General features: G+C 34.8%; 2 protein-coding genes across 3 annotated transcripts in view; one reads left to right on the top strand and one right to left on the bottom strand.

The window, feature by feature from the left end:
• LRP11 (LDL receptor related protein 11) overlaps positions 1–2,264 on the top strand; it is a 65,809-nt gene extending 63,545 nt beyond the window's left edge. The window contains exon 8 of the mRNA XM_029224369.1: positions 1,823–2,264. The gene's annotated coding sequence lies outside the window, so the exon portion shown is untranslated. The remainder of the gene's footprint in view (positions 1–1,822) is intronic.
• PCMT1 (protein-L-isoaspartate (D-aspartate) O-methyltransferase) overlaps positions 1–16,970 on the bottom strand; it is a 44,784-nt gene that overhangs the window by 15,356 nt on the left and 12,458 nt on the right. For both annotated transcript variants that reach the window (XM_029224371.1, XM_029224372.1), the window contains exons 2-5: positions 13,023–13,127; positions 11,770–11,801; positions 2,271–2,375; positions 78–198 (exon numbers count right to left, since the gene is read on the bottom strand). In XM_029224371.1, the coding sequence (XP_029080204.1) occupies positions 78–198; positions 2,271–2,375; positions 11,770–11,801; positions 13,023–13,127 (363 nt within the window). The remainder of the gene's footprint in view (positions 1–77; positions 199–2,270; positions 2,376–11,769; positions 11,802–13,022; positions 13,128–16,970) is intronic.

Genomic DNA, 16,970 nt, shown 5'->3' with positions numbered 1-16,970 from the left:
ATTATTAGGTTGCATGGGATTTTTCTGAAAATAAAAATTCTCCAGAGAGGAAATTTTTAAAGTTTTCTGATACTTACCAACCAGTTGCACTCTCCCTGAAGACAAAAGCATTGGATCATCCTTTCTGACATTATTTACTGAGTCGTCTACTAGCTCTTTAATGTGGTCAATTCCTATGACTTTTCCACTAGGTCCAACCTGGAAGTGAAAGAATAATTCAATAGTTCACTGGTCTAAGTTTATTTTTCTAAAGCGTCATTAAAGTATTTCTTTATCCAAAGTCATATTCTGCAATGAGAAATCAGGACAAATAAACAGCTTAAGTCTCCAATTAGATTGTTAAACACTCAGTTTATTATAAATTATTTGGCAAATACAACTTTCTCAACTATAACCCTTAAATGAATAATGATACTTCAGTAATTAAGAAGCTAGAATAAATTACAAAAACTTGTAATACTAAGAAAAATGATAGCTTTCTTCAATTTCTAGTTTTTAAATCCAGGATCTTGAAGTGGGACTCAGCTACCAATATTAAATTGTACTTATTAGTGCAACCATTTTTTATTTAAATTCTATTTAAAAGTGTGACTTTAAATATTAAAATGTTACATAAAAAAATTTTTGTATAGGGATTTCTATACCTGATTCTACTGCCACATGTGGGAAATATAAAAATACATAAGGCCCCAAGTATAAATATTGTAAAATAAATTTAACACAATAAAGACTCTGAAGTCAGACCGCCTGTTTTCACATCTAGGTTTCACCACTTACTTACAACTCTATAACCTTGACAAGTTATTCCATCAATCAGGCTTCCTCAACTGAAAAATGAGGAGGAAGGGGGTATACACCTCATAAATCATGTGAGGAGTAAATAAGAGAATACAGGAAAAGCATTGAGAACACAGACTAACACATGGTAAATGTGTGAAAAACACTGACTAGTATCAGTTCCAAAAAGATAACTCAGAAATCTAATGATATTTTAAAAAATGATTATGCCTCTGAAACCATAAACATGTCAAGTATAGAGAAGAAGTCATTAATTAAATACCATTTCTAGTATTTAGTTACATGCCATTAGTGAGGGTTTAACTTGTACAAAACAAGTCAAACAACTGAAAACAAATATCTGAATCCTTATTGTGTGCCTGGCACTGCTCTGGATGCCTAGGATACATCAATGAAAAAAAATCAGACAAAATTCCCACCTCTCTGGAGCTTACATTCCAGTAGTCTGCCAATTATATATGCATAGCAAATTAAATGGATTCTAGTCCTAAAGGATCCATAAATCCTAACTTAACTAAACCATACCCTTCCAAGCTGGCCTACAGGTACAAGATTTTTCATAATCAACCTGATTTGATTATCTGAACACAGATAAGCCTTTACTTCAAGGTGCTTGAGTGGCCTCCACACTTATACTGTGGATAGTCATTTATCAGGTAAGCCTCTGATGATAAAAATCTGAAGTATAACAAACAACGCTTTTTTTTTTTTTTTTTTTTTTTTTGCGGTACGCGGGCCTCTCACTGTTGTAGCCTCTCCTGTTGCGGAGCACAGGCTCCGGACGCGCAGGCTCAGCAGCCATGGCTCAGGGGCCCAGCCGCTCCGCGGCATGTGGGATCTTCCCGGATCAGGGCACGAACCCGCGTCCCCTGCATCGGCAGGCGGACTCTCAACCACTGCGCCACCAGGGAAGCCCACAACGCATTTTTATAAGAGCATTTTTCTTAATGTAAAAAAAGCTCTCCTTCAATCCCAATAAACCTGTAGGAGTGTTTGGAAATCAGGCTGTATTCTGTTCTGCCAGGAGAGTACTTGGAAGATTGAAGTTTGGGAGCTACTGGTTGCCACTTTGTGATCACAGAGAACATATCGGAAAATGAAGCCAACATGTGGAGGAAAGCAAAGTCAAACCAAGAACCAGAGAGAAACCCATTGTCCATAACAACCTTTGATCTTCTTCTGAATCCAGCCATACAAGAAGTCAGATATACCTCTAGACTTTTCCATTAAATTCCCTTCAAGTTCTGCCACTTTGACTGAATGTTCTGTCGCTTCAACAACAACAAAAAGAAATACTAGGTGATACATATTCTAACTGCTATCTTAATAGAATTTAAAAAGGAACATTTCTTCCAAACATATTCACTTTATGCATATATAGAAAACCTTCAAAAACTGCTAGTGAAAAAAATACACAGCCAAATCATATAATATGCTTCTGCTGGGGCCAGAATGGTAAATAAAGCTCTTACCATACGTGCAAAACATGCAGTAAGGATTCCACTTCCAGATCCTACATCAAGAGCTTTAGCTCCTTCATGCAATTGATCAAATAGAAGTTCTAGTGCATATGCATGCTGCCGAAAGAAAACAAAGCAAGTATTCATTTTTTTTCAAGACTCTATAAAGTATATACACCATGGCATACAAATAAAGTTGCTAACTTGTCACCAATTTTTCTACTATTGTCATCTACCAAAACAATGAAAACATAACATATTATATACTTATATCTACACAGGAATTACGTATAAGAAAATTCTTGTTTGATTAAAATTCTTGTGTTTTAGATAAAGTGTTCAGTAATTTTAGATCTCCAGTGTGCGAATTTTTTAAATTTAATTAATTCAAAGTCAAAAGCTACAAAAAGATTTACAGTGAAAAGTCTGCATCTCACCCCTGTCCCCAAACAGTCTCACTCCCTAAAGGCAACCAATGCTACCAGTTTCTAGTGATTTCTTCCAAACATATTCACTTTATGCATATATAAGCAAATACATATGCATCTATAAATTTATTATATCTTGAAGGAGGTTCCTTATCACTATTTAAACAGTGTGTTCACTCTTTCTTAAGGCTGAAGAGTATATTTTTGTATGAATGTATTGTAGTAATAAATATACCTGATGAGAGATATTTAAGTTAGCTTCAATCTTCTATAACAAGAGATAAAATAATCTTAAAATGTGTACCTGTAAGATAATGTAGTAACCTTTTTAATAATCTTATAAAGTATATCTACAGGACAAATTCCTACAAGTGGAATTAAGGGGGCCAAACGATATATATTTTTATGTTTACAGTATATATAAATGACAAATCAAACAAAATCATGTTGGTTATGCTTTGGACCAAACCAAGAAATAAAGCCTTCTCTACTCCATCCTCTTTATAAACTTACATTTTAGTGCTCTTCCAAAATATGAGGTTAGAATTAATAAATGTTATCTCAAAAGCTGCCCTTAAATGCCTGGTATATTCATTATTAAAAATCATCAGATCCAGTAGCAATAAGCACATTCACTCTCAGATCTTGGCTGACAAAAGTACGTATCCATGAACCCACAGTGACAGAAGTAAAACGTCCTTCTATACGTACATAAATGGAGAATAAGGAGAAACTGTTCTCAGCTGTTTTTAAATATAGATGAAATGATGAACTTAGAAAATTGCCATTTGGCAACCATTTCAGTAATAACTGATTGAGGCGAACATCACAAATGGATGCTAAAACTAGCGTATTATCATTTGATGAGTAGCAAGATACTTACATACTCTCCAAGTGTTTGCCCCAGACACTTATCAATAACAAAACGTTAAAGTAGTAACTTTACAGTGGGGTTCAGAAGTTTCTTGGTGGAGAAACCTGACTGACACGACCTCGGTCAGATGATTAAAGCTAACATCACCAATAATGGGACACTCTGACATCACATGACATCTGCTAAAATACGTCACTTCTGGGATTTTCCAGGCAAATGTGCATAACTCATATCTAATCAAGAAGAAACATCAGACAAACCTAAATTGAGAGGCATTCTATAAAATAACTGGCCTATAACGTTCATAAACATTTTCAAGACCATAAAAGAAAAGACTGAGGGATTGTTCCAGATTAAAAAGACAAGGCAATTGAATGAAACTCCTGACCTGCAACTTTCTTTTCCTATAAAGGACATTACTAGAACAACTGATGAAATAAGGTCTGTAAATTGGCTAAGTGTTTAATCAATGTTAATTTCCTGATTTGGACAACTGCACTATGGTTATTTAAGTGAATGTCCTATTTTTAAAGGTAAAAAGTATTCTGCCTACAAATTACTCCTAAAGAGTTCATAAAAAAGGAAATATATATATATATATATATAGGGGAAGGGAGAGAGGGGGGAGAGAGAAAGAATAAATGATAAAACGAAGTAAAATGATAACATTTGGTGAATATGGGTAAAAAGTATATGGGAATCATTTGTACTATTCTTAGAACATTTCTGTAAGTCTGAAATTATGCCAAAATTTAAAAAAAAATTTTTTTTTTAATCATCAGAAACAGGTAACATTCAAAATGGAGGATAGAATGGAAACTCCCTATTGTGGAAAACTAACTTAGGTGATAAAAGCTAGAACACTGGTTACCTTGAGGATAGAGGTTGACTAGGAAAAGAGGCCTTTCTGACTGAGGGAGCCTCTTGGGGCGCAGGAAACATTCTGTATCTTGATCTGGGTAGTGGTTACATATATGTACACACGTAAACGTTCATCAAGCTGTACACTTAAGATGCGTGCACCTTATTGTGTGGATATTATAATTTAATAAAAATTTTTTGAAAATACTGTTTATTCCAATCACTAAAAGTGGAGAACCAGACATTTATGTACCTCCTGATGTGATGAACAGAAGAACCATTAAGGAGTTTTCTTGAAAAGAAAAAAAAAGGAACAAGTTAAACACCGCTAGGAAACATTTAACCAAGTTCAGAATATGGGAAATTCTATAGGATAAATGAACAAATTTTGTCAATTAATAAAGGGCATTTTAAAAAGGGGGACTGTTAAAATTAAAAGAGACTAAAAAGACTAAAAAAGACTAAAAAGGTACAATGTAAGGCTCTTGTTTGGATCCTGATTTAAACAAATCAACTGTAAAAGAATTTTTTGAAACACCTGGCCAAGTTTGAACATGGACTAAATATAAGATAATACTAAGGAACATTGTTAGTCATGATATGGTATTGTAGTTGTGCTTTTAAGTCTTTCAGATTTATACTATTTGGGGGTAAAATAATATTAGGTTTGGGATTGCTTTAAAATATTTCAGCAAAAGAGAAACAATTATATAAGACAAGATTAGCAAATTTTTGGTAATTACTGAAGTTGGGTGATGGCTACTTGAGGGTTCATTATATTATTCTATTTGCATGTGTGGTGCTGAAGATTTTCCATATTAAAAAGTTAAAAAGAAAAGATGTTAAGGCTATCTTTTCTCACAATTAACATAAAAAGGGGAGACAGCCATTAATAGATGTAGCCTCATATAATCCAAGGATTTTCAAACCATGTTCCAGAAAGTCATAAAGGTTCCACAGAACCCTTTAGGAGTAACACACAAATGTAGACCGGTGGTTGGTGTGTTTGGTAAAAGGGCAACAGAGAAATAACTAAAATTTTCAATTTTTCATATAGATTCTTCTGCAAAGAGCTTCTTGCCTAACGAATGGAAACCACTAGTACTATGAAAAAGAATCCTGGATTAAGTGTTCAAAGTACTGGATTCTACTGGTTCTGCATTTATTACCCCTTGACTTTGGAACTTATTTTTAGCTCATTGTTCCTCAGTTTCCACATCATTAAAATGGAGAGAAAAAAGTTGTTCCTATTCTGCCTTCTCCATAGCAGTACCACTGTGAGCCAAAGTGATGAAGTATGAAAGTACTTTATAAATTCTAAAGGATTTACGAATAAAAGGTATAATATTCACATTAATGAAAATTCAACCATTACAGCTCAATGACCTGATGCTGCTATTCTTTAAGGTACTTCGAAGTCATTTGTAAAGGTAAAATTAACAGTTAATTGATCTTTTACTTCCATTTAGTGTATTTTTGGAAAAACTCTCTCTTAGAAATCTTGTATATAACTGTCAAATAATCAGTGGCTTCCCTCTTTTGCTTGGTTAGAGAACAAAATGACTTGGTTAATCAAAAAAATCTGGTTACTACCCTCCTTTCCCTTTTCTCCTGGTATCCTGTCCCATCCATTCCCTTTCTGAACAAGTCGATCCTAAAGCCATTAAGTTGGGCTGAGTAAGGTAGTTGCCCATACCCAGGTGGCAGAGAGAGTAGCTGCAGTGTCCAGTTAGAAGTGTCAGAGCCCAAGCAGGATGAGGAGGGCATCTGTGTTCGCATAGGGAAGCAGATCCAAACAGGAGTCAGAATCCAAGCTAGACAAGGAGGATTTCTGCACAACACAGTGGACCAGTGCCAGGCGTCAGACATAAATGATGGAGGACGGGGCGGTATGAGAAGGGTGGGGGGAGAAAGTGACAGCAGCGGGAAGTGGGCTATATACAGTCGGATTGATCAAATAAATGAATATATCAAGGAAACAGGAACCATGTTTTTCACTGTTAGAAGTTAAATATGGAAAGGGAAAAGACAGGAAACCATGCATACTGATATAAATAAATAAATAAATAGGGAAAAGACACATAATCTCAAAGTACCCCCTCACAAAATAATTATTAATTACAAGAGCCAAAAACAGTAACTCTACAGCGGAGAAGGCTGGCCGACACCACCTTAATCAAGTGAACAACATCAGTAATGGGACAAATCAAAATTGTATTGTGATACCATGTAATGAAAACCTAGCATCACTTCTGTGATCTTCCCACCAAAGAGGCATAACCTGAATGGAATCATGAGGAAACGCTAGACAGCCCAAACTGAAGGACATCAACAAAATAACTGGCCTGACTTCTTCAAAAGAGTCAAGGCCATGAAAGTCAAAGAAAGGCTGAGGATCTGGTTCAGACCGAAGGAGACTAAAAGAGCAGTGATTCAGCACTGGATCCTTCTGCTATCAAGGACATCATAGGGACAACTGGAAAAACTGAAAACGAGTTTGAAGATTAGATGGTAGTAATGTGTCAATGTTCATGTCCTGGTTTTGATGGTTATGTTGTGGTTGCATAGCAGAATGTCCTTTGTAGGAAATAAACTACACCCTGAAGTATTGAAGAGTGATGGGGCATCATTTCAGCAACTTACTCTCAAAAGGAGTAAAGAAAGGTTCTTGACAGTGTACTCGCAACTTTCCCATAAGTTTGAGATTGTTTCAAAAATTTTAAAAATATCTGACTAACCTTATCTTTCTTTGATGCTTCAAAATGATACAGTGGAATACTATCTCTGAATCATCATTATGAACATCAACCAGTGGAACAAGAAAGTGTTAGTTAATGAGGTTTCTATGAGACACATTAGATTAACTTTTACTGAGGAAACTACTGGGGATATTTTATTTAGTCAAAGCTATTGTTCTTAGACAAGAGGCTTAGCCCGAAGAATGGAGTCTCTAAGAGAGAGTTCGTGAACTTTTTTCAGGAAGAAGTTTTATCGGATATTTCAAAATGATCAGTATCCCCTGAAAGTTTAATAATTTCCATTAATAAAATAACAAGTATCATATTTGTATGAAGTAATCAAAGAAACAAAATAACTCCTTTAACACCTGGGCTTTCCTGAGTCCAAAACTGAAAGGACTAGAAGGGACTTCTTTAAGGTGCCAATCCCTAATCTATAGACAGTACTGTCCCAACTTAATTCCAAAAGAAACTCAGGAATTTTTTTTCAGTACTACATTTGCATAAGATTTGTTTTTTTAAAGAGGGGTATGCTAAGTTATTATTAAAGTCCCATTCAGATTAAAAATGTCAAGGCCTTCAATCACAATTATTAGCTTTTTGCGTGCTTTTATCACTATAGCTAATATTCTTCTGGATAATCCAGGCTCATTTCTAAATCTAAAAATTAATTTTTTTAAAAGTTCATTTTTATAATTATGAAAAATTTCAAACCCACAGAAAATACAATGAACATCCTTTTCTCCTCATATAGTCACCAACTATTTATATTGTGCCATACTATTTTACCAAACCACCTGAAAATATGCTGTGGACATAATACTACACTCCTAAATACTTCAGCATGTATCTGCCAAAAAAACCAAACTAGGACATCTTCCTTTGCAACCACATCACCATTACCACACTCAAGAAACTCATTAATTTAGTATCATCCAACATAAACACCACACTCAAATTTCCTCAGTTGTCTCCCAAATCTCCTTTACAGCTGTTCCCCCCACCAATCCATTCAAAGTTCATGCACTGCATGTGCCAATCTAGAATATTCTCCCCCAACTCTGTTCCATCCACCACTTTCCTTTGTCTATCAGAACACTGACTCCTTTTAAAAGACCTGTCCAGTTGTCCTACATAATACCACAAACATTCTAGATGTGTCAATTTCCTCACGGTTAGATTTAGATCAAAGAACTTGAGCAAGAACAGCACACAGGGCTTGCAGGCCACCTCCTACTGCATCACATCAGGATGCACATAACATTGGACCATCTCACTACTGGACTTGCCAAGCTCAACCACTCAGTAAATGTGGTAACCACTAGATCACTCTATTTTCAAGGCACATTTTTCTCTTTGTAATTAACAAGTAATATGTCAAATAATAATTTGAGACTACATGGATATTTCTGTTCCCCAACAACTTTCCTCTTAATGGTTTTAGATTAATTGATGATCTTTGCCTAATTCAATTATTACACTGATAATTACAAAGAACTGATTTTTAAAATTCTATTATTCTTTCCACACATAATTGGTATTCTTCTGTTTTTCTTTTTTTTCCCCATCTTGCTATTTTATTTTTAAATCCCTATGGACTCAGAGATTTTTGTTTCTGAATTCACTGTGCTATAATCCATTGTCTTCACTATCTACCATTTTTTGATTCTCAAATTGTCTCCAATTTGGCTTCTGGGAGTCTCTTTAAACCTGCTCCTATGTCCTCCTGACATTACCCCATTAGCCTCTGAGTACTTCTTCACTTTCTGGAATTTAGTCACTTTTCCATGAAGCTCTAGTCTCTTTCAGCAAGAAATGGAATTTGGGGTTCAATATCTGGATGCTAAATATGTTCACTGCTACCAGGATGCCATTTCACGTTTTTCTGTAAGTAAGACTTTGGAAAATATTCCAGGTTGTAGTTACTTCCAAACCTGTGACTTTGAGGTTCATTAAACGCAGATACAGAAATGGTCAATAAGCACGTGAAAAGATGCTCAACATCGTTACCACTGGGGAAATGCAAATCAAAACCACAATGAGATATCACTTCATAGCTACCAGGATGGATAAAATAAATAAAACATACAATAACAAGTGTTGAGAAGGAAGTGAAGAAATTGGAAACCTCATACATTGCTGGCAGGGTTGTACAATGGTGCAGCCACTTTGGAAAATAGTTTGGCGGTTCCTCAGAATGTTAAACACAGAATTACCATATGACCCAGCAGATTCCACTCCCAAGTATATACCCAAGAGAACTGGAAACATATGCACACAAAAACCTGTAAACTAATGTTCATAGCAGCATTATTCATAGTAGCTAGAAAGTGGAAGGAACCCAGATGTCCATCAACTGATGAATGAGTAAACAAAATGTGGTATATCCATACAATGTAATATTATTTGGCAATAAAAAGAAATGAAATACTGAAGCATGCTACAACATAGATAAACCTTGAAAATACTGTGCAGAATATAAAAAGCAGTGATAAAAGGCCACATATTGTATTATTCCATTTATGTGAAATGTCCAGAATGACATAGAAACAAAAAGCAGGTTAGCTGCCAGCACCTGAAGAATGAGGGATGGGAACTGACTGCTAAACAGGCATAGGGGTCCTTTCTGAGGTGATGAAAATGTTCTGAATTGAGATAGTAGTAATGTTTGTACAACTCTGAACAGACTAAAAACCACAGAACTGTACACTAAAAAGGGATAAATTACATCTTAATAAAGCTACTATTTTTGTTTACAAATGCACCATTTGCGGTGGAGTTAGTGCCACGTCTCATTTGGTAGTGAACTGGACACTCAGCACCACACTTCAGAGAAAAGAAAAATTTCATGCAGTATTTCCCATTTATCTGAAAAATACCCCTCCAGGCAATTTCCCAAACATGTTGAGTACCAATTCTCTAAAATAACTTTTATCATTAAACGAATACTTCTATATAAATTTTTCTTTTTAAGTAGCACTTCAAAGCGTATTCAGGGATCTTAAGACTACAATTTTTTTGTTAATCATTAATTTCTTTGAATAGGTAATGCGTACAAAAACCATTCCTACTCCATAACTAAAAGAAAAACTCTAAATACTCTTCTGCACTCTACTTTTATGATGTTTCTTGAAGATCTTGCCATATTCGTATTTACAGAACTTTATTCATTTCACTTCACAGTATTTCACTGTATGGATTTACTATAATTTATTAACCATCCACTATTAGTGGACTATTAGTGATTACTGTTTTTTTTGTTATTATAAATAATGTGTTAATAAATATCCTCAGTTATTTTGTACTTGTGCAAATATTTTATGGGATAAATATCTTGAAATAAAACTGGAGAGTCTAAGGTATATTCGTCTCACATGTTTTAGGTATTGCCAAACTGCCTTCCAAAAACACTATCAATTTACTTTCCCAACCAAAACAATAATTTGTCAGTTTCCCTTTTCTAATACAAAGTAATAAACTTTTAATTTCTGATGATAGGAGAAAAATGGTACTTTATTGTAGTGCTAATTTGCAATTCACTAAATATAAGTGAAGATGACATCTTTTCATTTGGTTAAATGCCCATGTCATTTGTATTTCTTTTTCTATGAACTACATTATTGTACTTTACCCACTTCCTTTTGGGCTTAGTAGTATTTTACTTCTTAATATATAGGATACACACATACACATGTGTATATATGTATTCTATATATGTAAATATATGGAGATTTGCCCTATACTGTCATATGTATTTCAAATATTTCTCTCAGTTTTTCCTCTTTTGATTTTGTTTATATTTTCCATCTACAGAAATCCAAGATTTTAATGTTTCAAAATATTGAATATATCAGGTTTTTTAATGGCTTCTAGGTCTTATGTTATGTTTAAAAAGTCATTTTTATTAAATATTTATAAATACATTGCCTACTTTTTTCTTCTAGTAAAATTATTAGTTCACTATGAATATACGTGTAGAATTTATTTTGGTATAAAGAAGGCTTTAAGTTTAAATAAGAGTTTCTCCAACCCCAAATACTTGCAGAGAATCAGAAAAGCTATTGTTCTTTTCACCAAAAACCAACAGAGTACTGATTCAAATAACTGACATTTAAAACCCAAGAAAATTCGCAACAGATTAAAAGTGCTAAGTAACTTAAAACAGGTCCTTCTCAGAGTTATACAGCTTCATAACTGCTATACGTGACCAGTCCCTAATGAATTATCCAAATAAAATATGAAACATTATTCAACTTGAGATTTCTTTAATACGTCTATTATATTTTAATCATATTCTCCCTTAATTAACACACCTCTAAGTAAATAACCTTTTATATCCAATTATTTTATATACAATTTTTACATGATTAGATACTAATGACAACCACCAAAAACTTTAATGAGTTTCTACCAAAGAGAGTTCCTTCTACACATCTTGTATTAAGAATAAGATTATTCTTATTAATTCATTACCAATTTACATAATTCATAGATGATAAAGCTGATATAATTAAAAGTTAAAAATGTTCTTTAAACCGTTTTTACTGAAGAAAGCACTCTTAGAGGAAAAATGTGATCCATTTGTACCCAAATGACCAAAGTTAACTTACCATGTGTGGAGCACTGATTGTTGCTTGGAACCCTGCAAAAGAAGAAGAGAACTACTGATACATTCAGCTGTAAAAACACAAGAAATACTCCATGTAATTCCTTTTCTAACATCCATAAGTTGTTTTTCATAATAATTATTTTCACCTTTATGATCTCAAGAAATAAAACTTTTACGTTGTGCTTCACCGTGCTGTCATGCACCGCTAAACTTAGAAAATATAATCACGCCAAAGGCCAGCATGCTCAGTACAACAGTCCCACTATTTCCAAACGTTTCTTCTCCATATATAGTTAGTTAAGGAAGAATTCCATTAAGTTGAGTTGATAAATTTATGATGTTTTTTCTTTAGATTTATAAAAAGAAAATAAGCTTCCATATATCACAGAGTACGCAAAATCCTTGCAAAATTGAATTGCTCCATATTTTTGGCACCTTAAAAAGAACTAGAACTGGCCATCAGAGTAGCTTAAGAGACTAATAAGCTACTTCAATTTACTCTTTACACTATCAACTAATGTTAATTAAAACAATCTTTTCTCCATTTTTAGCTTTTAGTTTTTTCTTCCAGTGTTGCTTTCTCAAAACTTATTTACCTGCTTCTGCGTCTGAAGCAATTTTCACTGAGCGGTGGTAGCAGGTGCCTTCGGGGTTCAGAAGCTCCCCAGGATCTTCTCTGCTGACTGTTAAAGTGCTTCAAAAGAAGGCAGCACGGCAGCTGGCCCACAGAATCCTGAGGCACTTCTAAGCCTCAAAGGCGCCCACTGCCAAGGCTCAGCAGTTCAGCAAAACCTGCTTCAGGAGAAGGAGTTAAATATGGAACTTTCTAAAAACAAGCACAAACCAAAAAATTCAGGGCAAGTGAAGCAGAGAAGTCAGTAATAACTTAGTTACACATTCCCTTTAATACTGATTTTTAAGATTGATGCTAATGCAAAAACCAACCTCAGTCAACACTGAAGACCCTAAAGAAAACTCAGCACATAGCTTAAACTGTAAGTTTTCATTTAAAGTATGTTTGAAGAATATTTTTATAGAATTCTTATATGTATTGTTTAAAAAATAGAAAAGACACTTCATATATTACATCATTTTATTAAACTGGGTAAGTTTGGGATTATGAAACTTACTAAGGCATAAAACTCAAATTAGCAAGGTACTAGATACACATCTGGGTCCCAGCCTATTTTTACTTACATAGATTACAGAGTAAATGAGTAAAATTTGTGACGTTTTCAGAAACCCAAAGCTTACCTATTGATTGTGGAGAATCCATATAAGGGTTACATTTTGCATAGTGAGAGCGGTCTGTGGCCAGCATTACTTCAAATACTTTATCTGTCTTGATGATTCCATTTTCTGAAATGAATGAAGCAATATTTTAAGCTGGAAGTGGCATGATCAGACATATTTTAGAATAATTATTCTGGCTACACTGTAGAGACTAGATTGGAAGAGAGCAAAATTGAAAGTTGTTGCAATGGCTCAGGTAATCACAACCTGGTCTTTAATAATGAAAGTAAGGATGAAGAAAAGTAGAAGGATTTGAGTTATACTTAGTAGGTAATGTATACCTGACTGACTAGATTTGGAGGTGGGAGGGGGGTAACGGTTGAAATGTTGATGTCATATACTGATTTGCAAAATCCTAGACAAGGATCAGAGCTAAGGAAAAAAAGGACAAGTTATTTATTCAGTTAGGAGCTATTGACCATACACATAGAATATATAGCAGTCAGTTGGATAAATGGATCTGGGGCACAGGAGAAAAACCTACAACAGAGATATAAATTACTAGTTGTATAGATGGCAACTAAACCAATGGAAGTGAACTAAAGTGGCCAGGTAAGAATACACAAAAGTGTACATTTAGGAGAAATGCAAAGGAAGTAGAGCCTTCAAAGATTATGACAAGGAGCAGACACAGAGGTAGATGAAAATCAAGCAGATATACTGTTACAGAGCCCAAGAGAAACAAATTTTTCAAGAAGGAAAGCAAGGTCAATATGCTCTTCCCTCAGTGTCCATAGGGAGTTGGTTCCAGAACACCAGCAGATACCAAAATTTGTGGATGCTCAAGCATCTTATATAAAATTGCATAGTTTTTGCATATAACCTATGCATCTCCTCCCATACACTTTAAATCATGGTTAGACTACTTATAACACCTAATACAATGTAAATGCTATGTAAATAGTTGCCAAACATGTGGCAAATTCAAATTTTGCTTTTTGAAATGTTACGGAACTTCTTTCTTCTTCAAATATTTTCAATACACAGTGGGTTGAATCCATGGAGATAGAATCCATGGGTATAGAAGGCTGACTCTATATATTTGCTCCCCCAACTATCAATTCTTTAAGATTAAATATGTTAAACTTCAATAACCCTTATTAACCATGCACACAGTAATTATTCAATAAAGGCGTTATTAACTCACTCAGTAAGTTTACTGTCTGTCTAATACATACCAGACACAGTGCTACATACTTAGGGTGATAAGAAACAAAATAGCATAGTTCTTGTCCTTACAGCTCTAAAATCTGTAAGATTAAATGCATCAACTTGACTTTAACAATCCAGAAATAAATTTTTTTAATCAAAACATGCTTTGCTTAATTTGGCTACACTATGAACAACTTTTTTTTTCAGATTTCTTTTTTTTAAATTGAGGTATAATTGACACACAACATTATATTAGTTTCAGATATACAACATGATTCAATATTTATATATGTTAGAAAATGATCTCCACAATAAGTTAACATCTATTACCATACAGTTACAGAATATTTTTTCTTGTGCTGAGAATTTTTAAGATGTACTCTATCAGTAACCTTCACATATGCAACAGAGTATCATTAACTACAGTCACCATACTGTAATCCCCATGACACTTATTTTACAACTAGAAGTTTGTATCTTTTGACTACCTTCACCCATTTTGCACCCCACCTGCCTCTAGCAGCCACTAATCTGTTCTCTGTATCTATGAGCTTGGTTTTTTGTTTATTTTTTTAGATTCCACATGTAAGTCAGATCATACAGTATTTGTCTTTCTCTAACTTATCTCCTTTCGCATAATAGCCTCAAGGTCCATCCATGTTACAAATGACAAGATTTCATTCTTTCTTATGGATGAATAATACTCCATTGTATATATACATCACAGCATCCATATCTATTCATCCATGGATGGACATTTAGGTTGTTTCCATATCTTAGCTATGGTAAATGATACTGCAGTGAACATGGGGGTGCATATATCTTTTCAAATCAGTGTTTTTGTTTTCTTTGGATAAATATGCAGAAATGGAATTGCTGGATCATATGGTAGCTGTATTTTTAATTTTTTGAGGAAGCTCCATACACAGTTTTCTGTAGTGGCTGCAACAATTTATACTCCCACCAGTAGTGCACCAGGGTTCCCTTTTCTTCATAATCTTGTAAACACTTGTTATTTCTTGTCTTTTTGAGAACAGCCATTTTAACAGGTATGAGCTGACAGTACCTCCCTGTGGTTTATGATTTGCATTTCCCTGATGATTAATGACGTTGAGCATCTTTTCATGTACGTGTTGGCATTCTGTATGTCTTCTTTGGAAAAATGTCTATTTAGATCCTCTTCCCATTTATTTAATGGGATTGTTTGATTTTTTTTGCTATTGAGTTGTATATACTTGGGGTATTAACCCTTTATCAAATATATGATTTGCAAATATCTTCTCCCATTCAGTAGGTTGCCACAGCTATTTTAAAATGAGACTTAAGCATCATGAGAAGTTAAAAATATTTATGCAAATGAGTTTAATGTATCCATCAGCCGTGGAGCCTCCAGGTTCTAGGGGGTAATGGTGCCCACCAGAATCTGATTTCTCCACATAGCCATTCAAAAACCACCTAAACCTAAGATCAAGAAGGGGCATAAACAAAACCACACATGACCCATGCCTCCACATTACTAGGACATAGAGAATATCCAGACTTCATATTACTTATCAGTAGAAAAATAAACAACACATTCCAACAAAGCTTCTGCTATTGCTGCAAGCCTGTGGGTATAGAAAGCAAAGGTAGGGACTGAAGTTTAAAAGACTAAGTAGAAGGAAGTAGGGAATGCAGATGAAGCACAGACAAAATTATTCCCAGAAAGAGAAACTACAACACTAAGTACTAAAATAGTGAACACAGGTCTGGGACTTAGAAGTTCACTGTACTGGCTACAAGGAAGGAACTTAAACATCAGTAGGTTAACAAAGGTCCCAATACCATTCAATGGCGAAAGAACAGTCTTTTTCAACAAATGGGGCTGGGACAACCGGATAGCCACATGAAAAGAATAAAGTTCAATCTTTACCTCATATCAAATACAAAAATTAACTCAAAATGGATCAAAGATCTAAACATAGAACTAAAATAATAAAAATCATAGAAGAAAATACTGGGGTAAGCCTTCATGACCTTGGATTTGGCAGTGGATTCTTAGATATGACACCAAAAGCATGAGCAATAAGAGAAAAAATATGGATAAACTGGATTTCATCAAAATTAAACACTTTTGTGCTTCAAAGGACATTATCAAGAAAAAGGTATGGCTTCCCTGGTGGCACAGTGGTTGAGAGTCCACCTGCCAATGCATGGGACACGGGTTCGTGCCCCAATCTGGGAAGATCCCACATGCCGCAGAGCGGCTGGGCCCGTGAGCCATGGCCGCTGAGCCTGCGGTCCAGAGCCTGTGTTCCGCAACGGGAGAGGCCACAACAGTGAGAGGCCCGCGTACCACAAAAAAAAAAAAAAAAAAAAAAAAGGAGCAAACTATTGATATACCCAACAACATGAACAAATCTCAAGAGCACTAATCTCAGTGAAAGAAGCCAGGAGATTTACACTATATGAGTCCATCTAATATTAAATTCCCGAAAAGTCAAAACCATAGTGTCAGAAGGCCAATCTGCAGTTGCTAGGAGTCAGGGGTTACAGGAGGAGATTAACTGCAAAGGGCACGAGAAAACTTAGTGGGTGAAAGAAATGTTCTATATCAGAGATCAGCAAACTTCTGTTAAGATCCAAACAGTAAATATTTTAGGCTTTGCAGGCCGTATAGTCTCTGTTGCAATTATGTGACTCCGCCATTGAAGTGCAAGAACAGCCACACACAAGACATAAATGAATGGGTGTGGCTATGTTCAAATAAATCTTTAT

Source organism: Monodon monoceros, unplaced genomic scaffold, assembly GCF_005190385.1.
Source record: "Monodon monoceros isolate NGI ecotype Baffin Bay Population unplaced genomic scaffold, NGI_Narwhal_1 Super_Scaffold_15, whole genome shotgun sequence".
Lineage (NCBI taxonomy): Eukaryota > Metazoa > Chordata > Mammalia > Artiodactyla > Monodontidae > Monodon > Monodon monoceros.
This window is presented reverse-complemented; position numbering and strand designations above follow the sequence as displayed.